Raw genomic sequence first — 23,436 nt, forward strand, 5'->3', positions numbered from 1 at the left:
TCCCTGCTTTTTTAAAACCATATAAGAAAGGTCAGGCCCGGTGCTGCAGCTCTTAAAGCTATATAAATACTTCAATAATCTTGTCCCAACAATCAGTAACCTTTAAATAGTTGCTTAAATGGCAATAAATGATGGTCGCAAAGCAGGAGGAGGCCATGAGAAGAAAGAGAACTGTTTCCAGATGAGTATTTCCCAAATTTGGAATCTAACCATGAAATGGCAGTTAACAGGAAGAGAAGAGGTCAAGATCAGGTCTGAAGGACAAGGAAAATATCAAAGAGGACTGTTTGTAGAATTTTTAGAAAAGCAAGCCAGGACACCCCCCCCCCCCCACCCCCCACCCCCCATTCAGCTGTAAAAGACCTTCAGGGAGATTTGGCTGACTATGGTGGTGTGTGAAACTGTTCAACCATTTAGCCACACTGGGTCTACTGTATCCTCGCTACAAAATTCAGCATCAGTAGTTGGTGCCTGATGCACCTTGGAAACAAGTCCGAGACTGATGAGGTTCAAATAGACCTCTGACTGTAATGAGGAAAAAGCATGTGTGGGGAGCAAAGGGCACGGGAATCTGGGAAAAGGACATCTGTCCGACCTTTGAGGGGGTGGATCCATCATGCTTTTGGGTCGTGCTGCCACCGATGGCCGGTGGAATGGTTCTCAGGTTGAGGGAAGAATGGATTTTACACATGGATAAAGATCCTGAACACATCACAAAATCCATGATGGACCTCAGCAATAATCCCTCAAACAAGAACTTAAAGTCTCCAATTAAATGCAGATGGATAAAATGGTGTCCTGGTGTCTGTCTGAGTGCCGATGATGGTTCAGTTTTTGCAGCATCTGATGATTTTTCCTCACTTACCCACGATCTCTGATATGTTTCCTACAGCGCTAAATGTGGTATAAATAATAGTAGAGCAGAGATTCCCACCGAAATGAATTTCATCTGTCATTTTGGAAAATAAATCCCATGATTTTGTGAAGAGTTCGAGAAAACCATGATTCCCAGTTCTAGTAGTCCACCCCCAGATGATGTTGTATTTTTGGGGAATTGCTGTACTATTGTGTGATCATTAGACACAGTAGATCCAGCACTGTAAAATAAAGCGGCAGAATGAGCATCATGTTATTTATTTTGAGAAATCATTTTTCACAATTTCGGGCTCCACTGAGGTGAAATTAGTTGGAGGCCATGGTGTCGCGGATCCAGCTGTTGTAGTTGCAGACCTTGGCGTAGACGCCGGGCTTGTTCCTCTGGGCGCAGCCGTAACCCCAGGACACCACACCCTGAAGCTGACCGTTGCACACCACGGGGCCACCGGAGTCTCCCTGTCAGGACACAGAGAGAGAAGAAAAGCCCTCAGCACAGAGGCTCTGAGATCTGCTGCTGTCAGAGATGCTGAGGAGGAGCGGAGATGGTACCTGGCAGGAGTCTTTGCCTCCCTCGAGGAATCCAGCACAGAACATGTTGGAGGTGATCTTACCGGGGTAGGAGTTCCTGCAGCTGCTGTCGCTCAGGATGGGAGCATCCAGGCACATCAGGCGGTCAGGGTAGTTGCCTGGAGACAAAAGGTGTTAGATTTCAGATCTGCCACACCAGATAGATGGACCAGATTTTCACTGACTTCCAGAGCCGCTGGTGTTGCCCCATCCAGAGATCAGGCAGGAAGATCCAGCCCTGGCACAGCCGGAGGGCAGGGACACGGTGCGGACGTAGCTGTTCAGTTTGGCGGGGCTGCTCAGCTTGATCAGCATGATGTCGTTGTCCAGGTTGTAGCTGCTGTACCTGGGGTGGCGGATGACCTTGGCGGAGTTGATGAACTGCTCCGTGCCCTCGTTGACAGCAATGTTGTGCTCGCCGAGACGCACCTGGATACGGCTGCAGGCAGAGACGTGAGGGTGAAAGAAGGTCGCGACGTCTTTTCCGTCCTTACACCCAAAATCTGCACTTACGACTTGTAGCAGTGAGCAGCAGACACCACCCAGGTGCTGGAGATCAGGGAGCCTCCACAGAAGTGGTAGCCAGAGTTCAGAGAGACCTGGTAGGCCACAGAGTTCTTTCTGCACTCATAGCCTCCGACAATCTTGTCATCCTCATCGATGGGGGCAGCGTCTGGGCAAAATCAGCATTTCAGTCACTCCGCTGTCTCTATAAACGCTGCACGTTAGTTCAGACGGGCTGTGGAGGCTTTGATACTCACATGCTGCTGCGATCAGAGCCAGAACAATGAAGGCCTTCATGGTGATGCTTCCCTCAAAATCCCTCCCCAGCTTGCAGGGGCTCTTTTAAACCCAAGTAGCCCTTCCAATATTTCCGGGCCAAGGACACACTTTATCTTAGATCGTTGGTATCATGTGAAATGACCAGATGCGAAATCTGGAATTTCACAGAAAACATGTTGATAATGTGAGCCCCCATCAGACCCAGAATATTCACATTAACACTCCATAAAGACATTTAACAGGACGTACTTCACCAGCACTGGAAATGCAGCTTCACCGTGTGCTGACAACATTTTTCTATCTTATTTATTCATCCAGGCACAGAGGATCTTCCCAGTTTGATTATGACACAAAATGAAGCTTCAGCTGAATGCATTCTGTTATACAAAATTATGTATTAGATGAGGTTTGATTCTTTACCCCAGCAGTCACTGGGTCAGAGGCAACAAAACACCCTGGACAAGTCAACAGTCCTTCAAAGGGAATTCCCTTTATTACAACATAGAAAAATAAGAGTAAAGGGGACTCTCGTCAAATTTAAGATCTTCCCGCCTGTGTGTGAGATCGTGACGTCTATAAAGGGTATTAAACTGACGTGTGTCTCGGTTCATACATGCGACCAAAAATCCCAGACAGAACAAACTGGACCGCATGAATTTTCCATGAGGTAATAAAGTGCACGTGCAGAGGATCCCACGCTGACGGTCGACACCTTTAAATTACAGTTAGTTAAAATACACCTTTAAATTTCAGTCTGACCTGAAATGCACCCTCGCATAATTGTTTAAAACACAAGAAAAGCAAACATGGTTTTGCAATTAGAAAGTATCAAATGAAGTTATAAAAATGTAAAGGACACTATTTTTATTTGGTTGATGCATTTTCATCGTTTAAAAATTTGATCAGCAAAAGAAAATAATGAATGAAAAAAGCAGATAGAGTTAAAACTATCATATGTGACACTTCCAACTTTTTGACAGGAACTTGTTAAAGAAATTAATATGGATTTTAAATTGAGAATAAAATGCTGTGCATTGAAAATAGATCATTTCGCTCTGGTTCACTGAGTGCAAACGGCTGGTGTTGGGACATGAACACCGATCAGTCTCTGATAAGGTTTTCATCATCTTGCAGGTGTGTTTTCACACCCACACACACCCACACACCCACACACACACACACACACACATACACACACACACGGGTCGGTATTAGAAATGTAAAAATAGAAATACGTTCTCGGCCAATCAGGTAACAGAGGGCAAGAGCCAGTTTAAAAGAGCCAGAGTTCCCTGGACCGACACCGAGGTGCAGACCGAAGCATCACCATGAAGGCCTTCATTGTTCTGGCTCTGATCGCAGCAGCATGTGAGTATCAAAGCCTCCACAGCCCGTCTGAACTAACGTGCAGCGTTTATAGAGACAGCGGAGTGACTGAAATGCTGATTTTGCCCAGACGCTGCCCCCATCGATGAGGATGACAAGATTGTTGGAGGCTATGAGTGCAGAAAGAACTCTGTGGCCTACCAGGTCTCTCTGAACTCTGGCTACCACTTCTGTGGAGGCTCCCTGATCTCCAGCACCTGGGTGGTGTCTGCTGCTCACTGCTACAAGTCGTAAGTGCAGATTTTGGGTGTAAGGACGGAAAAGACGTCGCGACCTTCTTTCACCCTCACGTCTCTGCCTGCAGCCGTATCCAGGTGCGTCTCGGCGAGCACAACATTGCTGTCAACGAGGGCACGGAGCAGTTCATCAACTCCGCCAAGGTCATCCGCCACCCCAGGTACAGCAGCTACAACCTGGACAACGACATCATGCTGATCAAGCTGAGCAGCCCCGCCAAACTGAACAGCTACGTCCGCACCGTGTCCCTGCCCTCCGGCTGTGCCAGGGCTGGATCTTCCTGCCTGATCTCTGGATGGGGCAACACCAGCGGCTCTGGAAGTCAGTAAAAATCTGGTCCATCTATCTGGTGTGGCAGATCTGAAATCTAACACCTTTTGTCTCCAGGCAACTACCCTGACCGCCTGATGTGCCTGGATGCTCCCATCCTGAGCGACAGCAGCTGCAGGAACTCCTACCCTGGTAAGATCACCTCCAACATGTTCTGTGCTGGATTCCTCGAGGGAGGCAAAGACTCCTGCCAGGTACCATCTCCGCTCCTCCTCAGCATCTCTGACAGCAGCAGATCTCAGAGCCTCTGTGCTGAGGGCTTTTCTTCTCTCTCTGTGTCCTGACAGGGAGACTCCGGTGGCCCCGTGGTGTGCAACGGTCAGCTTCAGGGTGTGGTGTCCTGGGGTTACGGCTGCGCCCAGAGGAACAAGCCCGGCGTCTACGCCAAGGTCTGCAACTACAACAGCTGGATCCGCGACACCATGGCCTCCAACTAAACGGGCGATGATGAAGATGGACAGATCGCCTCTTTGTGTTGCACAGATGAAAACAGGCTTGAAAACATCCACCATGATGCCCTCAGTCACTCTGTGTACGCAGTAAAGCTGTGTGTAAAAAAAACAATGTCCTCCTGGTATCTGTCTGAGGGTTTCCCATCAGTCTCTGGTTTAAAAGAGCGACCTGAGTGCTGATGATGGTTTAGTTTTTGCAGCGTCTGATGATTTTTCCTCACTTACACATGATCCCTGATATGTTTAATGCAGAGCTAAATGTGGTATAAATCATAGTAGAGCAGAGATTCCCACCCTGTTTCTGCTCTGTCATCAGTTTTTTAGCTGAGTCTTGCTTAAATCACAGCTGAATCAAAAACGATGTCAATAAAAAAGACATTAATAATGTTTCAAACAGTCAATAAGAAAAGATCAGGTGTGCCATGTTTCACACACATACTCACAAGCTTCATGATATCAATCCCACAATGCAACAGTGCATCAAACTCTTCAGTTTTAGTGAAACTGAAATATAAAACACTGGCTTGTAAAATGAGATTTTATCTTTAAATCAAACAGTTCTCCAAAATGTGTCTCCTACGTAACTGCCTACTTGATATCTGAATATTGTAATGCATCTGAGTTTATCTTGGCTTCAGAGACATTTATCTGAGTAAAAGCTTTGATTTATTGCATTTTGCATATGACAATGCATTCATCAACTCAAATTGGGAAGATCCTCTGTGCCTGGATAAATAAATAAGACATTCCGTATCAGAAAAATGTTCTCAGCACACCGTAAAGCTGCGTTTCCAGTGCTGGTGAAGTACATCCTGTTAAATGTCTTTATGAAGTGTTAAAGTGAATATTCTGGGTCTGATGGGGGCTCACAGCGTCATCTGGTCATTTCACATGATACCAACGATCTAAGATAAAGTGTGTCCTTGGCCCAGAAATATTGGAGGGGCCACTTGGGTTTAAAAGAGCCCCTGCAAGCTGGGGAGGGATTTTGAGGGAAGCATCACCATGAAGGCCTTCATTGTTCTGGCTCTGATCGCAGCAGCATGTGAGTATCAAAGCCTCCACAGCCCGTCTGAACTAACGTGCAGCGTTTATAGAGACAGCGGAGTGACTGAAATGCTGATTTTGCCCAGACGCTGCCCCCATCGATGAGGATGACAAGATTGTCGGAGGCTATGAGTGCAGAAAGAACTCTGTGGCCTACCAGGTCTCTCTGAACTCTGGCTACCACTTCTGTGGAGGCTCCCTGATCTCCAGCACCTGGGTGGTGTCTGCTGCTCACTGCTACAAGTCGTAAGTGCAGATTTTGGGTGTAAGGACGGAAAAGACGTCGCGACCTTCTTTCACCCTCACGTCTCTGCCTGCAGCCGTATCCAGGTGCGTCTCGGCGAGCACAACATTGCTGTCAACGAGGGCACGGAGCAGTTCATCAACTCCGCCAAGGTCATTTCTCACCCCAACTACAACAGCAAAAACCTGGACAACGACATCATGCTGATCAAGCTGAGCAGCCCCGCCAAACTGAACAGCTACGTCCGCACCGTGTCCCTGCCCTCCGGCTGTGCCAGGGCTGGATCTTCCTGCCTGATCTCTGGATGGGGCAACACCAGCAGCTCTGGAAGTCAGTGAAAATCTAGTAGATATCTTCAAAGCAACAGATCTGAAAGCTAACATGACCAGCCTTCTCCAGTCGACTTCCCTGACAGCCTGATGTGCCTGGATGCTCCCATCCTGAGCGACAGCAGCTGCAGGAACTCCTACCCTGGTGAAATCACCCCCAACATGTTCTGTGCTGGATTCCTTGAGGGAGGCAAAGACTCCTGCCAGGTAAAATCTCCGCTCCTCACCATCGTCAAAGCACACTTTTACAACTTCAACCTCGGAAATAGATATTTTTAAATTCAGAATTTCTAAGGTGACAACAGACTTCTTTAACCAGTCGTGCCAGCGGTTTATTCCATTTATTTTGAATTGAATCAATGAAAAGTCCACTTAAGTGCAGTCTCTGAAGCAGCTTGTTCAGTGAATGCATCATCACCGAGATTTGATCCAGTCACTGATTAATAAGTGCTACGATCTAAAAAAGTCTTGGAAGTTGAGTTAAAGAGGAAGGGGATTGTCTTTAATTCAGTCAAACCTTGAGTCTGATGGAGAATTTTTTGCAAAGAATGGTGCTAAACGAGCATCAAAGTTCTGTTTATAAAAGGGGAAAACATCTAATTGGACAAGAGTCTTCTCCATTTGTGTCCCATCAGGTGGACTCTGGTGGCCCCCTGGTGTGCAACGGTCAGCTTCAGGGTGTGGTGTCCTGGGGTCACGGTTGTGCACAGAAGAACAAGCCCGGCGTCTACGCCAAGGTCTGCAACTACAACAGCTGGATCCGCGACACCATGGCCTCCAACTAACCCAGCAGACTGTTGGCGTTATTTAATAAACCTTAAGCGCTGCAGTAACTGACTCGAAACTGACACATAAAAGAGAAATCAGAGACAGAAATGCATTGAGTAGTTTACTGACATGAACTTCAAAACCCTGCAGGTTGTCGTGGACGCAGAAAAAGCATGGAATGTGCGTTAGGAGCCGAGCCTTTTTCATTTACATCACGTGACTGAAAATCCACCTGAAAAGCTTTGACAAGAACACAAAAGCTTGGTCAAAACCATCAACTCATCCATATTTACATTCCTTTTTAAAACAAAAGCATTTTTGTCTCCAACCGTGAGTCACAATGAAGCCTGCAAGACTTTAAATGGGCTGAATATAAGTTCTGATGCTGCTGGATGCTTTTTTTTGTAAATTACATTTAAATTAAATATTTTATTTAACCCGATTCGATACCCCGCAGAGATGAGTTATTTCCCACTTCCTGCTCTTCTTTCTAAAGGGCTGGGTGGTTGTATTCTGTTGTGCTGCCTTCAGCACAGGTGGACTCCAGAGGATTTGGTGGCTGTCTGATTTGCATAAATAAATGTTCATGTACAAAAAGGACACTTTTCTGATCAGAGTCCGGTTGGCACAGTTCTGGAGGAGTTCGCTAAGCGTTTCTACACTGTTCTGCACATTCATCGGGATGCAGATGGACAGCCCAGTTGCTTTCTTTACACCTCCCCCCTTGCATGCTGCAGATAATGGTGATAAAGGTCTGAGATGTCGGTGTATACGTGGCCACACACAGCACAGTTCACCCCACCCGAGGGGCTTTTGCTTGAAATGCCAGTGAGTCTTTTCACTGTCTGCTCAGGACTGATGGGTGTCTTTACTGGCCTTTGCTCCTTTCTTCCATCACCGGCTCCTGTGTTCTGGGCTGAATGCCTCCTGTGTGGCGTTTTACTGCCATCTAAACTGGGGACAGAGGAAGGCTGGGGGGTCCGGTGTGACTTACGAACTGGCCCGGGACTTTTGGACGAGCTGAGTTTCTGGGATTCTACGCGTACCATCGTTGTATGAATGCTTGAAGGCAGGTCGTGTAGTTTCCTGTTGGACTGCGTATCTTCCGTAGATAAATCAAAGTCGGGGTCCTTGTGCGTCTCTTGCTCTGAAGTGTGGCAAAGCTGGTGGCTGAAGAGCAGGTCCAGAGTCCTGAAGCTGCTGCGGCAGTGCTCGCACTGGTACGGCAGACTGGCTTTCTTGGGCCTGACCTGTATCCACTGAAAGTCCGGGTGCTCGCTCATGTGCTTCCTGTACGGCTCCACAAAGCGGAAGCCCCGCCCACACTGAGGACAGGTGAAACGGCCGCGCCTCTGCCGATGGACCCGCTGGTGGTGCCACAGCTTCTTCCAGTTCTCCAGGGTCTTACCGCAACAAGCGCAGGAGTAGCTCTGACCCGGGGCGTGGGTGAGCATGTGGGCTCGCAGCCGGCCCATGTGCCGGAACAGCCGCCCGCAGCCCGGGCATAAATACTTGCGAGGGTCCGAGCGGTTGTCCAGCTTGTTTAACTTTGACACCAGGCGTGAGAGGGGGTGAGCCGGGATGATCGTGGACTGGAACGGTTTCTTTAGGTCGGCTAGGCGTTTCTGACGGCTGCTCGGGGGGCATTTCTGCTGTGTTCTACACTTGGTAGCTTTGAGGGGGGGTGCTGATGAGGACCTATGTGCAGGCGCTGCATACTGTATCAGTGACATCTTACTCTCCTGTTTAACCACCGAGCCGGGGGCGCTCCTGCCCCCTCGGCAGTGGCTGCAGTGGGAGCTGAATTCAGACAGGAGGGCGAAGAGTTTATCGCAATACAAGCAGCGGTAGAGCTTTGCCCCCGTGTGTTCCCGCATGTGGCTGTTGAACTCCTGCAGGCTCTCGAAGATGTTCTTGCAGATGTGGCACGTGTACGTCAGCGCTGGCTTCACGTGCCTGCCGCCTTGCGAATCCTCACTGGTTTGCAAAGGCCGGCAGGTGTGATTTTTGGCGTTGCTGTAATGGCTGAAGGATTTCCCGCAGCGCGTGCAGTTGTAGCGCTTCACCGACCAGTGCGTGAGCTCGTGCACGCGCAGGAAATAGGCCTGGCCGAACGCTTTCCCGCATATGTCGCATTTATAAGGCTTCTCCCCAGTGTGGACCCGGACGTGCCTTATGAGGGCGGAGGGGAAGCGGAAGGTTTTGCCGCAGTATTGGCACACTTTCCTCTCTTTCTCTTCCGGGGACGCTCGGCAGCTTTCGCGGGCGCCGCGGGGCTCGGGTTTGAGATCCTCCTGCTCAGGCGCGTGCAGCTTCATATGAGAGGAGTACTCGGCACAGGGGATGGTGATGTCACACACGGCGCACGTCTCCTGAGCGTCGTTCTTCCTGTGCGTCTTGAGATGAAGGTTTAAATTGGAATTTTTGCTGAACCCTTTGCCACACTCGAGGCACTTAAAGGGCCTCTCGCCTGTGTGAATGCGCTGATGGATGATGAACTGGGACATGAATTTAACGATCTGGCCGCAGAACCCGCATTTCAGGACCGTTTTCCCTCCTTTTTTGGTGTACACGGCATTTAGGGTTTCACCTGAAGGGTCCCCGGTGCCGGCATCGCTGGTGTCCGGGTTCTGCTGAGCATCCACGACTGTTCCGCTCTCATCTGGATTCGACCTCGGCACGAACCCCTGACTCATTCTCCTCCTCCTCTTCCCGCCTTTTTTGCGCCTAAAGAATTTGTTTTGAGCGTAAAGGCTGTCCGCTGTAACTGCGCTGGACTCTAAAGATTTGGCACAGGTTGATTCAAGGTGTGCACGGTCCAATTCCATTTCTTTGTGTTCAGTTTTGACTTTGGGGAATTCCGGAAGAGTAGAGGACTGACCTGAGGGCACCGCCACATGTGAGATGGATGTTTCTGTGGTCTGCACGTTCTGATTCTCTTCAGATTTAATCCTGTCTCCTGGCTCCGCCTCCTTGCTGCAGTTTGCATCAGCTGGTTGTTCCTCTTCTTCATGCTGACTGCCTGATGAGTTGATACGGTCTAAACCCTCTGGAGTAACTTCAGGCCGAGCGGCTGGATGAGTGAACACTTCACCTTCATGTTCTTGTGACTGCTGGGCCGTCTTTCCAACAGTAATTTTCACTTGTCTGTCAGGTCTTGGGTTCAGTTCCACTATCTTCCTCAAGTCTATCTGAGGTCTTGACACTGACAGGGTCTCCTGGGAACCCTCTAATCTGAACACTTTAGTCGGAACTTGCTCTATGTCTGCTCTGGGCCCGCCTCTTTTATCATGATGTATGTTCAATGAATCCCTTTGTTCTGTCTTCTCAGGGTGCACCTCGCTCTCAGTCTGGGTATTTCGGCCCTTGTGTTGATCTCTTTTACTCCTCCGTCTCTTTCTAGCACTGCTAACATCATTAGCATTAGTGGAAAAGGCAGGATCCGTCAACACTCCATCGGCAACGTCTCTTCCCTGTCTCCTTGTCCTTTGTCTTGCAGGGACGTGATCATCATGTTCATCGATGACAGGTTGAGGACCGGACACGTCCTTATCAGGCAAATGATTGGTAAAAGGAGCACTCGCGGTGTTGGGCACGCTACCATCGCTGTGGTTTCCCAAACATGTCAGCAAAGCAGCTGCAGACTGTTCGTGTGATCTGTCTCCCATCGACGACAGTGGCATTTTTTGGTGGCGCCTACATTTTCTTGAGGCTTTTGCAGGCTGTTCTTGGCTGTCTGCTGATGTGCTGGAGACCTTTTTGCTGTCTTTCTTTGCCTCCATCACCCCCTCTGACAGCCTGTGCTCACTGTGCTGGAAATCTTTCCCACCTACAGCTGCAGGGATAACAAGGCCACCAGACTCTGCAGGTGAGCTGGATTCACTCCCTGGTTGAGTCAGTCTTTTCAGCTTCTTTTCTTCTGACCACTGACCGTCCAAGTCTTCATTACTGTAACTATTGTATTCATATATCTGTGGAGAAAAACAGCGTGTGTCATGAATTAAGTAAAGTTTGCTGCACAAATCTGTAAATTAAGCTGCTCAACAGGAAATCAACATGAACAAATGCAGATTTATAATGTCTCACTAATGACCTGGTCTTGACAGATTTTGAACAAAACAAAATGAGAGAAAAGGCATAAGTTTACATCGAACCTTTGCAGAATGCTCTCACGTTTAGAGAAAAGAGCACAATCAAAAACAAACAAAAGACAAACAATAGCACAACTATAAACTGCAGAGTTAAAGTCAAGCTGTCCACGATGCATCTGCAGGTGATGTGTCAGGTTTTCTGCCTCACTGGCTACCTGGGTGCTGTCCGAAGGGGAACATTCGGAACTGTGGGGACGTGACGCCACAGATGTAAACTCAGAGACTGTATTTTGGCTACTGTCTCCTCTGCTGAAGGACACTTTACTCCCCATGTCAAAAGTCTGTGGATTAAACAGCCACAATGAGTTTGGAACTCATTATAATAACATGTAGTCCTGCTGATAGACGTTTGATTAACATGCAACTATCTCACTGAAAGGGTGCAAGAGGCGGTTTATTATTAAGATTATCAGACTATGGACTGTTTTAGTCACCCAATGTTTCACTCCATCTCATGTTTACTTCATTTTACTTCTTGTACTAGTTTCCCCGTAAAAACTGAAATTAGAGGAAATAACACATGAGTAATTTTTTAAGCGCGGCACTTCTGATAAGGACATCTGATGGTTTGGCTGATGCACACAGCAGAAAATTGATTTCAACTGTTATTTTTTTTTAATGCCATGACTGCGGACGACAAACCACGCGTTATTTTCTCCTAGGCCAATTATATTAGCGCCGGCTGTGTCCCTGAACCAAACAAACTTGACCAATCGTCATTTCTAATCACGAACTTCGTTAATGACTAATACAGAATCGCAGTATTTTCAGAATGGGAACGCTGGGAGGAAACAAACTGCAGCCAGAGTCAACACTGGTCTCCGCGGAGCCATGCACGGACTGACGTTCATGCTAACCAGCTAGCTCGAGACTAAACATGCTCCGTCATAACGTGGCTGTTTTGCATTTTAGTGTCTATTGCGTTGTTGATGCGGACCTGGTTTTGTCTCCCGTTCAGAGCAGTTTGCAGCAGTCAGACGTTCCATGAACACCCGCAAGCGACACAGTAAACCTGTCAATCACGCCGAGCACACAGGACACTTCAGGGACTGTAGGAAATTCTGCGTCTGAACTGCGAGTAAAAGCGCTATTGGTAGGCAGGGGAATCCGCATAGATTGTGTAATTCTTTTTTTTCTGCGGGAATGGTATCCAAAAGAAAACAAAACAACTAATTCAAAATAATAAAAAACAGACTGTGGTCAATGTACATAAGACACCACCGATACTTGAAACACGTTACTAATACCGATACTGTGCAATTTAAATGATTTGTAATTACACTGTACTATTTCTATGTGTATATTTTCAAAATGTTTTTGTCACAATTTTTTTTTACAAATCTGTTGTGTTGTCGACTCATGGGAAACCCTAGCTAAACGATCAGAATGAAAACTTTTTTGCTTTGCCATAATATACAATAAACCTGAACGCAGCACTGTCTTCTGGATGTCCATTAATATGACATCATCAAAAGTGGACGGTCGGGAATCTACTTTTACAAACTACGCCCTCTGGTGGTGATAACATTAATTGAAAAACGAAATGCTCCGGAGAAAAGTGGTCAAGATATGAAAAAATCGGGGCCAAAAGAATCAGTTAAATCAAGTATCAGTGATTAAAAAAAACAAAACTAACTAAAACGCTTTGTGGACAGTTAAACTGTTGTTCTGATATTTGACCATGTTGATTATCTTGAATTCAACTCAAACACATCTTGTTAGTTGTATCACCGACTGCAGAGAATATACAGCAATACACAGAGCTTGAAAATATAGTTTAATAATACAACATACACCATATTCTTAAAATTTGACAGAGCTGGAAAGAACACATGGTTTAAGTCCATCTCCACACATGTACTAAACCAGCATTTATTGGGTTTCCTTTCAGTTGAGACAACCATGGTCGTGTCAGATAATAAATCTAATATTTGTGTTCAATAAAACATGGGAGCATTTACTACACCTTCAAAAGCCAATGCCAGACTGTTTACTATTAAAAAAAATCCATCACATACACATTTGTTGTACAGTTTGTTTTTTAATTGATCCAGATTAGAGAACAGATGGAACCATTCAGTTCATATGCAATGAACCTAATTCATGGATGCTGAATAACCAGGAGGGCCCTTCATCCAATGACGAAACAGTAAACAGACATGCAGACCGGCTGTGCACCTGTAGTGGGGTTCTTCAAGTCTTAATGGGGACCGAAGAGGTTACCTGACAAATCATTTCTGCAGGTTTTTCTGGACTATTTTCAACAATGTAACAATCATCGTCGATGTCCTCCGTTGCTTTTCGACTCACTGGAACAGCCCCTTGGCCTTTGTTCAGATTGATGGCCATGATGTTTTTCTTCATGTACGCAGAGGCTGGAACTTGGAGCCTCCTCTGACCGTTCATCAGAGCCAGGCTTGCATTTGTCCCTGGCGTGACCCGCTTCAGCGTGTAATGCTGCCTGCTGCTGCGCGCGTGTTGCGCCATGAACTCCTTTGCTTTGACGCACTTGTGTCTCTGCAGCAGGTGCGCCGATTCAAATGGAATGTGACAGACACGACACCTGAACCCATTAGCTGCAGAGGGTGCCCTTGTTGGTTTAAACAGTACAGCCGAGGTAGGATTTAAGGATGTTTTCCACTGCAGCGGGACGTTGAGCCTCCTCTTATAAGACATGCCCAGATTTGGACTGTGGATCTTTGAGGGCGGATGGACAGTGACTCGGGGAAAGGCAGCGCTGGATATATCACTCTTCACTTGCATGAAGGAAGCAGGATAAAGGGCCCGGTTGCTTTGAGGGAATGTTCTGATTTTGAGATTTTTAAATTGCAGCGAAGGGGGGATGTGACGCGGCTGGTCCACTGCGACGGAGTCCTGGCTCACCGGGAAAGGCGACGTGGTCGGAAGAGCCCCAGCATGCGGGTACGCACTTCCTTTTCGACAAGTGTTCGACTGACCCGGTGGCCTCGCCGTGATGATTTTAAATTTCGTAGTAAAGCTGGATGAACTGCAATTATGGAAGCGAGGCACCAACTTTTTGCTTGAAAGCAAAAGCCCACACCCGATACAACCAGACACTCTGTCCACAACGTGAGTGTTGTGGTGGCATATGAGAGAAGATTTTGTCATGAAAGACTGTCCACATTTACCGCAAGTGTAAGTGTTTTTCTTGTTCAATTTCTTCTCGGTTTGTAACAACACTACCGGCTGGTAAAATGTCCAAAGATCCACGGTCGGGGCGCCTACATTTGCAAAAATATTCTTCATATCTGCAGTCTGGGAGACAGGTTCTCCATGGAACGACGCCTTTGGTAGAGACAGGTTTAAGTCAGGCACTTGTGGAGTATCCACATATTGCGCGGCTCCTGGGACATTGGGCTTCGCCGAAAAAGACACCGACGCTGCGTCATCCTTTTCTGTATCCTTCCACACAACGTCACCTGTGTCGATCCTTTTCAGTTGCTCCTCCTCAGCTTTGCATTTCTCCAGCCTGCGCTTCTTTATCGTTTCATGATCAAGGACTTGGTGCCCCGGTTCATGTGTTGTGCTGTGTTCATGCATGTCTTGGTATTCCGAAAACTCAGTCCCACACGAGCAGATGTAACTTGTCGCAGAACATACATGCTCCTCCAGGCACTTCCGATCTGCAAAAATCTGCTCACAGCTGAAGCATATACGGCCAGCAAGCATCAACTCCCGGCTGAATCCTCTGTCCAGGACTTCTAGTTTCTGCCTCCCTCTTTCCATGATCAGGCTGGGCTCGTCCTGGCCAATGATGTTGAACTCGGATCAATAACTATCCTAATGTAGAGAGATGTTAGACTTAATACCAGCAAAAATACCCAAACATGAAAACAATATATTTCGAACAAACTTCACATAATTTGGTAATTAAAACTTTCCCCGCACTTGGCCAGTTATGCTAAAAGAAAAAAAAAAAGCCAAGTTGTCACAAGGGATTTTTTTTTTTTTTACACATTTCCAAGAAAAAGAAACATGAATTAGTAGAATGATCCCAATAAACTTAACGATTACACATAACTTAGAAAATATGAGTATACGTGATCAAATTTGACCTTATTCATTAAACTAACTTTGATTTTGCAGATCGCGCGCTTGAGATGCTTCAAGCCCACCATGCTAATGCTAATGTCGGACAATAACGTTGGATTACCTTTCATTGGTAAAACAAAAGTGCCGATAGAGCCCAGTCTTAGTCTATAACACACGTTTCACTAAACCACAGCCTGGCGATTGTCCCTGTGCGCGACATTAAGAATCTGGCAGATCTGCCGGTGTTTTGAACTCGTACCAGCAAGTAAATTAGCCGCACGAAAATATACGGCGGAAACGCTCCTCGGTTTCTTCTTCTACGGTTGGCGCGCGTCGACGTTACACCGACACCTAGCGTCCGTTGTTACACTTTAAAACGAGTTTACTTTGTTTCCATTAATCCTGAAAAGAAAAAAAAGTAATAACCTTTTTTTTTTATAAAAAAAACTGCATGTCTGAATAGAAGAAATTCGTTTTTTTAGTAAAGGAAAATCATTTGCACACTGTGCCCTTTGGAGTTGTGGCAGAATGATAAACTTTCCCTTGTGATGGAACCTCAAGACTTTTGATCACCGGTGCTCCAAGACTGGATAGATTTTATTTTGAGTCCGTCTTCCTGGTAACTTCAGGATAAATGGCAAGGCTGATGTGCATCATAATAAATTACCTTCAACAGGGTGCATCCTCATGTTGTCCAGTATCGCAGTGTACAAAAGTATCACACAACACCATCAATTTATAGGCAACTCTTGCCACAATTATGTAAAAATGATAAAGAATGTAGTTCACATGAAATTTTAAATTCAAACATTACTAACCTACATATTTTAAATGCTATACTATATAACTGATATACAAAATGCCTTAGATGCCTATAATAGCATAGAAAATAGATGGATCAAAATGAGGTCAGGTACTGGTAGATTTATTAACACCAGATATTACAAGCTACACAATGGATCTGGTAAAGGTTTGACTGCCAAATACTCAAACATTTACAGTCTACCAATGCTATGAAATCAAGTCAATAACTTGACTGAACAAAAAAGTTCAAACTATATCAAAGCATTTTTACAGTTATAAGCTACACCATCACTCTTAAGTGTAAAAAAAACATAAATGAATGTGCATTTTCAAAATAACTCCGACAGTTTTACTGGCATATAAAATAACATTTGCGTTCTTTAACGCAGCAATTCAGTATGGACACCTCAGGATAAAATCTCATTCTATTTTTTGGCACGGAGTCTCTACCTCTTGTTCTGGTGTGACTAAAGTTTTGCATCAAAGCGAAGAGCTCCAAGATGACTAAGACTGTTTGTGAGTAAGGAGGTGTTTCTGCAAACCGTCCACAGTGCCGAACCAACGAAGACAAACTGGGCAACGCACCGGCTTAATGGCAGGCTTGCACGCGCCGCTCCGTTGGTGAAACAAAAGACTGGTGGCATTCGGGAAGTTGGAGTTGCAGTGGGAGCAGTGGTAGGTTTTGGGCGGGTTCGTGGAAGGATTTGTCATCCGCAGTCCTTTGCATCGATTCCAGGACAAGTGTCTTCGAAGGGAACAGCGGGTGGCAAAAGTGTTGCCACATCGGGTGCACGCGGCCCTCTGCTGCTTCTTCACTGGGTTTGACGGCAGTTCTGCTTTGCTGGTTTGATCCTGCGGAGGCTGATGCGCCGACTGAGGCGGCTGCTGCTGTGGCTGCTGCTGGAAGCGGATCAACAGGGGATGCGATCTTTGTGGCTGCAGTCCCTTCAGCAGCTGGTGGTGAGGATGCATGTGGATGTGCAGATGAACCTCGTAATCGGCCCAGGAACCGACCGTCTCTCCACAGGTGGGACAGGTGTACGACTCCTGCGCGTGCTTCTGCAGGTGCTCCAGGAGAAGCCTCGGAGACGTGAACCCAACTCCACACTCGCACGTCACCCTCCTGGGTAGTACGGAGGGCAGCGACATGATGCCCCAGTTGGCTCCGTCGTTTTCCTGGGTCGGGCCGTCGGCTGGATTGCCGGATGTATGCGGCTGCGTGGTCGCGTCCACGTTCGTCACCGAGTGCTTCAGCTGGCACCTGGCTCTGTGAGTCATCATGTTATCTTTGCGGTTAAAGTTTCTCCCGCACACATAGCAAGAAAATGTTGGTTTGGGGTTTCTGTTGGACAGAGGCGCACCCTGACCTCCACTTAGTGTTACAACTCCACGTGGCCAAAAGCCGCACAGCCGTAGGTGGCGGCTCAACGTGCTGGCTCGACTGTAGGTTTTCTGACACCCATTACAGGGGTATCGCTTTACACCCTCCTTGATAAAATAACTTAGCTTAGAAGACGCGGTCTCTTCATTTTCTTGGCTCAATTCTATTCCATTAGCTGTTTTTCCTAAAGAGCTATGCATCTCAGTCTCGTCATCCAAAGGCATCGTCCACTGCCCTTCTTTACCATCTTCATTATGGACCTGCAGTGCATCCCAGCTGCTGCTGCTGCTTTCCTCCCCCATCGGTACCGATTCCTCACTCAGTGGGACATCCTCATGCTTCTCTAGGAGGTGGGATTTGGGGTACAATGAGGAGAAACCTGTTTTATTCCAGACCGACTGTGAAGGTGGCGACGGATTAAAGCGGGGCGAGGCCGACTCTAGCTTGATGTCACACGTTACTTCAGGTCCAACTCCAACACTCTTGGACATCTGGGAATTAGTTAAACCGTCTGCGTGGTTCTTTTCGTTGCCAAACGAGCTCCCTACCAGCACGTTCTGAAAGGAGGAACTGACATGAAGAGGAAGAGAGGACCCGGACCCGTGGCACTTATGGTTTTTAAGGTTCCACCTCCTGGCATAGCTGTGCTTGCACAATGGACAAAAAAAAACTTTCCTTGTATTGCTTAAGCTGTGGAACGGGACTAATTTTTGGGAAAACTGGACTCTGTTTCTGAAGGATTTGGACAGCTTTATGGCCTTGTTACCTAACTGAGGACATATGTGTTTGTCAGGTAGAGGCATCCGCCCAATGATGAGTTGTTTGCAACGACGACAGCATTTGATCCTCTCTTTTTTGTGCAAGAAGTGATGCTCTGTCAGCCTGTCCAAATTTTCAAAGAGCCGACGACAGCGGCCGCACTGGTACGACCCAAATGTACAACTGCCGCTGGGATCCTTGAGTTTCTGACGGGTCTCAAGAACCACGACGGGCGACAAAATTTTAGTCAGAGAAACAACCTTCTTCTTACTGGACTCCAGAACTCTGCTGATGGAAGGAGCTTTTGTCTTAATGTCGGGCTTTGAAAGCAATCGTCTTAACTGGGCTATAGACAGGTCATTGATCGGGGGCGCCGCCTCCGGTTTCGTTTGCAGCGAGACGTCATCGGGGGCGATGCCGTCGTGAACATCGTCGTTTTGAACCTCATCATCTTGAGCGTCATACGGCGGGGGTGTGAACTGCTTCATGTATGCTGATGCTACCAGCTTCATGACATAATTTTTGCTGGGTAAATTTCCTCTTTTCTCAGTGCTGGGACCAGAGTTATTGTCCTCGTCTGCTGCAGACTCTGGAGGTTTTTCTGTGGCAGCTGGCGCGTTTTCGAGTTGCTTCTCAGTGACCCCTCGAGGGCTTGTATGCTGTTCTTGAGCGGTGGTTTCCATGGTGACTCCATCCTCCAAGCTTACATCTGGTTTCTCACCTGCTACAGTGGGTAATTCAACAGCTGGGGGTCTTGAGGTTGACGGGGGACTGAGGACCGACTCTGATGCCTGGGACGCAGCTGGACCGAACTCCGAGCGCGTTCCAAAGGCAGAACTGTCATCACCCAGTGACTGCATTAGATCTCCTTTGGAAACGTGTGATCGTTTATGTTCCAACATCAGATTGAAGTCATGAAATTCCTCTCCACAATCGCAGATGAAAAAAGAAGAGGGAGGGCTCTCGGGCAGGTGGGGGGGGTTCGCCGGAGGTTGTTCGCTCGACGGCTCTGTGTTTGACAGCAATGTATCGTGTAGGCCAGCATTGGGCTGGGCAGGAGCCGGCACTTTTGGCATCGCGCTGGCATGAGATGCCTGATGTACCAGCAAGGAGGCCAATCCAGTGAAGGTTGCTGAACATGCTGGGCAGCGATATGTTTTGGATGCTGAAGAAGTTCCCTGAAACCCGAGCATCATGGAAGGGACATGTGCACGGCAGCCAGGGACTGTTGGAGAACCGCCTCCATTGGGGGAGGAGAGAAAAAAAAGACAGGTTATGTTGTGACAATGGGCAAAAATGTCAATGCTATTATTTAAATTTTTGCACTGTGCTAAAAAAAACAACAACCCCGAACTATAATCCTCCCTCCACCAAACTTGACACTTGGCACAATGCCGCCCCACAAGGATCCACGTTGTTATAACACCACTAACAGCTGACTCTGGAATATGTGATAATGAGGAAATTTCACAACTGGACTCTTAATACAGCACCATGCTGGTATTCACGGAGCGCCAGAGAGTGGCCTATTCTTTCACTGTGGAAGAGATTCGAACACCCAAATTCAAAAATATGGATGGGTAAGTGAATAATTTTTGTGATATGGTGTGTTCTGCTTTTTTTTTTTTTTTTTTTAAATAAAAAATAAAAAGGTTTTTACACACAATGGGCCATAATTAATTGACGCATCTTAGATATATGCCATTTTGATCTGTAATAGTGGAGGAACTATCAAGAGAGTTGCTCCCATATTTGGTCAGCAATTCAGCGGGACTGAGCTGCTGCTTTCTGCGATAAGGGGAACGAGAAGCGCCGCCAAAAAATGACCTCCACCAGCCCACAGGTGTGCATTCTGCCTATGGCAGAAGTTGGACTGATGTCCTCCAGTTAAACCTTGGAGCTCGTTTGGCATGCACAACTTCTCATAGTTTAAAAACAAGTTCACAGCTCCTTTGTTGTGCACAAACAGCACGAAACACCTTCAATTAAGCAACTACCTCTATGCGGCTCATGATTGTGTCCCCTCAATCGGACTTTCTCAGTTAGCAGCTGTGCCTTAAACACTAGTCACCGTCTGAAAGGAGGGTGCCAACCTAAATGACACCTAGATCCATTCCCTTTCCCCTCTGCTCTCATCCTGGATGTTTCCTAATCCAAACTGGGAAGTCCACAACTTATGCACCTCCGAACACCATTCGTCAAATGTAACATATTCACCTGTTCTAATTTGTGAACCGGGCTGAACGTGGTTAAAGTTCAGCGTTCATCGGTCGTGTGTAAACAGAAGGACTGAGACCATTGGTTGAATTACACAAGCATATTTTAAATGCACCCCCAAACATCCAGGTTGTGCAAGTAAAAATCTAAATCATTTTCGTTAATCCATCCATCTATCTTGATCATGAACATTGTTTGGATGGCTTTAAATTGGTCACCTGTTGGCACTCATTTATATGAATATCTCTGTAGTATTTTAGCTGATTTGCTGTGTCCCAATGTTGGGGGAAAAATCATTTCAAGAGGACATGTTGCAGTATATCATGACATACTGCTCCCAGGCGCACAGGTACATGTTACAGAATCTGTTTGGTAAAAACACCCCGATTGTGCTAAAACCGGCATTGCATGTACGCAAAACTTGAAATTTCAGTCTCATATATGTCACAATATCGAGACAAATACTCAAAATCTGAACATGCACATGCCTTTAACACTCACTAGAAACACACCCACATGTACCGCAGTCAAATCTGGACTTAAATGAAGCTACATTAGCTTAAAATCATAATAATTTTATGCCCATACATCCGACGGATAAAAGTCAACAGTGAAGGCAGCCTAAACAGCTTTTTAACTTACAATAGCTAATGCTATGCTAGCTTTTTAAAGCTTGCAGTCAACATGTTCCGGACATTATCAATGCATTTATTTTGGTATTTGCAGAATAGCTCCTGTCTTTTCCCAAACATTTGCGGTACTTCCAGTTCATGGAGTCCAGAAACGCTGCTAGTCCAGGCTAATCGGTAGGAGGTGACCACGTTCCTAGAGGAGGCCACAGAACCGTCGAACGTCAGGAATGCCGACCCATGGAGCACCTTCACCAAAATAAGCACCAATTTTATCCTGCTGCAAGTTACTCACCAGCAACACGGGCGTTGATGTTGTTCTTTAAAATGAAGCCACAATGGCGTCGGCAGAAGAGCTCGCTAGAAAGGCATCTACCCGTGCAGAAGGCATCTTTCGCTAGAGGGAAGCAGCAAGGCTTCTCACGGTTCTGTGGTGGACAAATATGATCCTGTGCCAGGAGAAACGCCAGCAGCACAGCAGATGAAGCGGACAAGTAGCTGCTGCAGGCGCGAACAGGGGAGGAAGCTTCAGCGCATGCGCAATAGAGCCCTCTGGGGGGAACATTTAGCGCTGCCTACTACCAAAAATTCTAGCCCTTCCGCTGCCTCCACAAATAAAACTGCCGGCACTAATTAGTATTTAATGTTTGTCGGGGTTGTGTGGAAAAGTTCCGCTGTGGTTGATTGAGCGTTAACACACACTCTACAAAATGAGGATATAAAATAATAAGGATAATAATAATAATACACCAGGGACGCAGCGATGTGACTGATCAACAACGGATATTGACGTTTGTTTCCAGGGGACGCAAAAAGGTGATGGACACACAACACAGGAGTGTTGAGGCATCCTGCTCAGGAGTAGTGACAGCTGGAAATAAGCCGCAGTGTTGATTATAAGTGTCTTTTTATTGATGTACCTTTAAAATACCCGAATGGGACACTGATAAATTTGTAATAATAATCATTATTATTAGTAGTGATACGATATATCATTTTTTAAGTTAATATAAATAGGGAAAAAAGTGAAAAGACACAACCTGCTGGTTGGAATACCTGAAAATACACACTATTTCCTTAATAAAGTATACTATTCCTATCAGTGGTGCCCCCACGGGTACACAAGATGGCATAAAAAATATTAAAAACATTATTTCTAAACAGCCTGGTTATATTTTGAAACTGAAATTGAAATAGAAGAACATCCTGAGTTGTATTTTCACATTGCAAAAAAAAATGCACAAGGCTGCCCTGTTCTGGAAATGAAACCACTGCCAGAGCAGAGGAGTGGTGCTGATTGACTGGTTGGAGTTGCTGTCACAAAGTCTGTTGTCAGGCGAATTGACAAAAATGTGAAGTGATTTAAAAAGATTAAATGGCATTCCAGTGGTACACCAACTTGTACCACCAGCCAGCCGACAGTTGAAGATGTACCTGCCATGGACAACACTTAGGGTGAGTTTTTATCTTTAAGGTCTGTTTTGGAGTGGGATGCCAGCAGCGGTACACTGAGGTCAGGCACTCCACTAGCATGGCCACCCTGAAAGTAATTCATCTGCTACTCCACTAATACGGCTTTCAAGCTGGCTGAGGAAGATCCCAGAAAAGGAAAAAACACTTACAGACAGAAAATGGTTATCACTCTTCAAACACAAGTACGGTCACCTATTCCAAGAAAGTGTGATGAAGAGTCGAGTGCATGTATAAGAGCTACATAATGCAGCCTACAATGTCCCCCTGCAGCAAAGATGCCTGAAAGCACTACTGCTGCCCTTGAGTCAGCAAGACACCACCCCATCAGAGGACACATTAGACTGCAGCACATCTTAACGCAGATTTCCTCTGGAATGGACCCAACACCAGATGATCAGGTGCGGAGAATTCCAGGACAACAAAGCATGTCCGCTGGATTATTAACGGAGGCTCCGGCACCTGCCAGCAATAATCACCCTTCTCACTGGCATCAGCCCAAAACATCCACTCCAGCCAAGATATGCTCCACTGTGGGGATGTAGCTGGGAGGAAATTTCCACTGCACCATCCTGAACCCTCACTCAACAACAGAGACTATGAACTGAATTCAGCTGGTTGTTCATAATCTAGAATATTGCAGTTCATTGATGACTGGAACATTCTGCACTCAGCCAGCACGTCCACAGAGCTCCTCATCACCCTCTCTGTAAATGACATGGTTGAAACCTATAGTGATTAATCTTGTACCCACCTCTTTGAAGTGTGCTTTTTGACAGTTCTGCCACCAGGTTTCTCCAAGAACACAATGTCCTCTAGATCACAGCACAGAGACGTCAGACTGAACTCTGGGGAGGAAAAGGTCTCGGTCCTAATTCTCTTCACCTTGGGTGCAGCATTTGATACCACTGATCGTGACATCTGTTAAACTATTTTAAAATTATGCCTACTGA

At 46.6% G+C, this 23,436-nt stretch overlaps 5 protein-coding genes across 7 annotated transcripts; 2 read left to right on the forward strand and 3 right to left on the reverse strand.

Moving 5' to 3' along the window:
* Positions 1 to 1,118: 1,118 nt before the first annotated feature.
* LOC105416693 (trypsin-3-like) lies at positions 1,119 to 2,323 on the reverse strand. Its single transcript, XM_029839389.1, has 5 exons — positions 2,205 to 2,323; positions 1,957 to 2,116; positions 1,629 to 1,882; positions 1,426 to 1,562; positions 1,119 to 1,332 (listed from the first exon to the last, which is right to left on the reverse strand). Exons 1-5 carry the CDS (start codon positions 2,242 to 2,244, stop codon positions 1,183 to 1,185), a joined length of 741 nt encoding a protein of 246 aa, XP_029695249.1. The 5' UTR covers positions 2,245 to 2,323; the 3' UTR covers positions 1,119 to 1,182.
* A 1,140-nt stretch (positions 2,324 to 3,463) lies between these two features.
* On the forward strand, positions 3,464 to 4,743 carry LOC105416692 (trypsin-3-like). Its single transcript, XM_029839390.1, has 5 exons — positions 3,464 to 3,594; positions 3,683 to 3,842; positions 3,917 to 4,170; positions 4,237 to 4,373; positions 4,467 to 4,743. Exons 1-5 carry the CDS (start codon positions 3,555 to 3,557, stop codon positions 4,614 to 4,616), a joined length of 741 nt encoding a protein of 246 aa, XP_029695250.1. The 5' UTR covers positions 3,464 to 3,554; the 3' UTR covers positions 4,617 to 4,743.
* Positions 4,744 to 5,515: 772 nt separating this feature from the next.
* On the forward strand, positions 5,516 to 22,174 carry LOC101071041 (trypsin-3-like). Of its 2 annotated transcripts, XM_011605567.2 has the most exons (5): positions 5,516 to 5,676; positions 5,765 to 5,924; positions 5,999 to 6,252; positions 6,322 to 6,458; positions 6,887 to 7,460. In XM_011605567.2, the coding sequence occupies exons 1-5, from the start codon at positions 5,637 to 5,639 to the stop codon at positions 7,034 to 7,036; spliced, it is 741 nt and encodes a 246-aa protein (XP_011603869.2). In that variant the 5' UTR covers positions 5,516 to 5,636; the 3' UTR covers positions 7,037 to 7,460. The 2 variants fall into 2 exon arrangements, with proteins under 2 accessions (XP_011603869.2, XP_029695251.1); XM_029839391.1 differs by lacking the exons at positions 6,322 to 6,458; positions 6,887 to 7,460 and adding an exon at positions 21,382 to 22,174.
* On the reverse strand, positions 7,128 to 12,209 carry LOC105416680 (zinc finger protein 585B-like). Of its 2 annotated transcripts, XM_011605566.2 has the most exons (3): positions 12,108 to 12,209; positions 11,326 to 11,451; positions 7,128 to 10,990 (listed from the first exon to the last, which is right to left on the reverse strand). In XM_011605566.2, exons 2-3 carry the CDS (start codon positions 11,440 to 11,442, stop codon positions 7,730 to 7,732), a joined length of 3,378 nt encoding a protein of 1,125 aa, XP_011603868.2. In that variant the 5' UTR covers positions 11,443 to 11,451; positions 12,108 to 12,209; the 3' UTR covers positions 7,128 to 7,729. The 2 variants fall into 2 exon arrangements, with proteins under 2 accessions (XP_011603868.2, XP_029695240.1); XM_029839380.1 differs by lacking the exon at positions 11,326 to 11,451 and having other exon boundaries at positions 12,108 to 12,199.
* LOC105416681 (zinc finger protein Xfin) lies at positions 13,196 to 21,447 on the reverse strand. Its single transcript, XM_011605568.2, has 3 exons — positions 21,309 to 21,447; positions 15,891 to 19,407; positions 13,196 to 14,971 (listed from the first exon to the last, which is right to left on the reverse strand). The coding sequence occupies exon 2, from the start codon at positions 19,361 to 19,363 to the stop codon at positions 16,532 to 16,534; it is 2,832 nt and encodes a 943-aa protein (XP_011603870.1). The 5' UTR covers positions 19,364 to 19,407; positions 21,309 to 21,447; the 3' UTR covers positions 13,196 to 14,971; positions 15,891 to 16,531.
* Positions 22,175 to 23,436: the final 1,262 nt, after the last annotated feature.

Source organism: Takifugu rubripes, chromosome 7 (assembly GCF_901000725.2).
Source record: "Takifugu rubripes chromosome 7, fTakRub1.2, whole genome shotgun sequence".
NCBI lineage: Eukaryota > Metazoa > Chordata > Actinopteri > Tetraodontiformes > Tetraodontidae > Takifugu > Takifugu rubripes.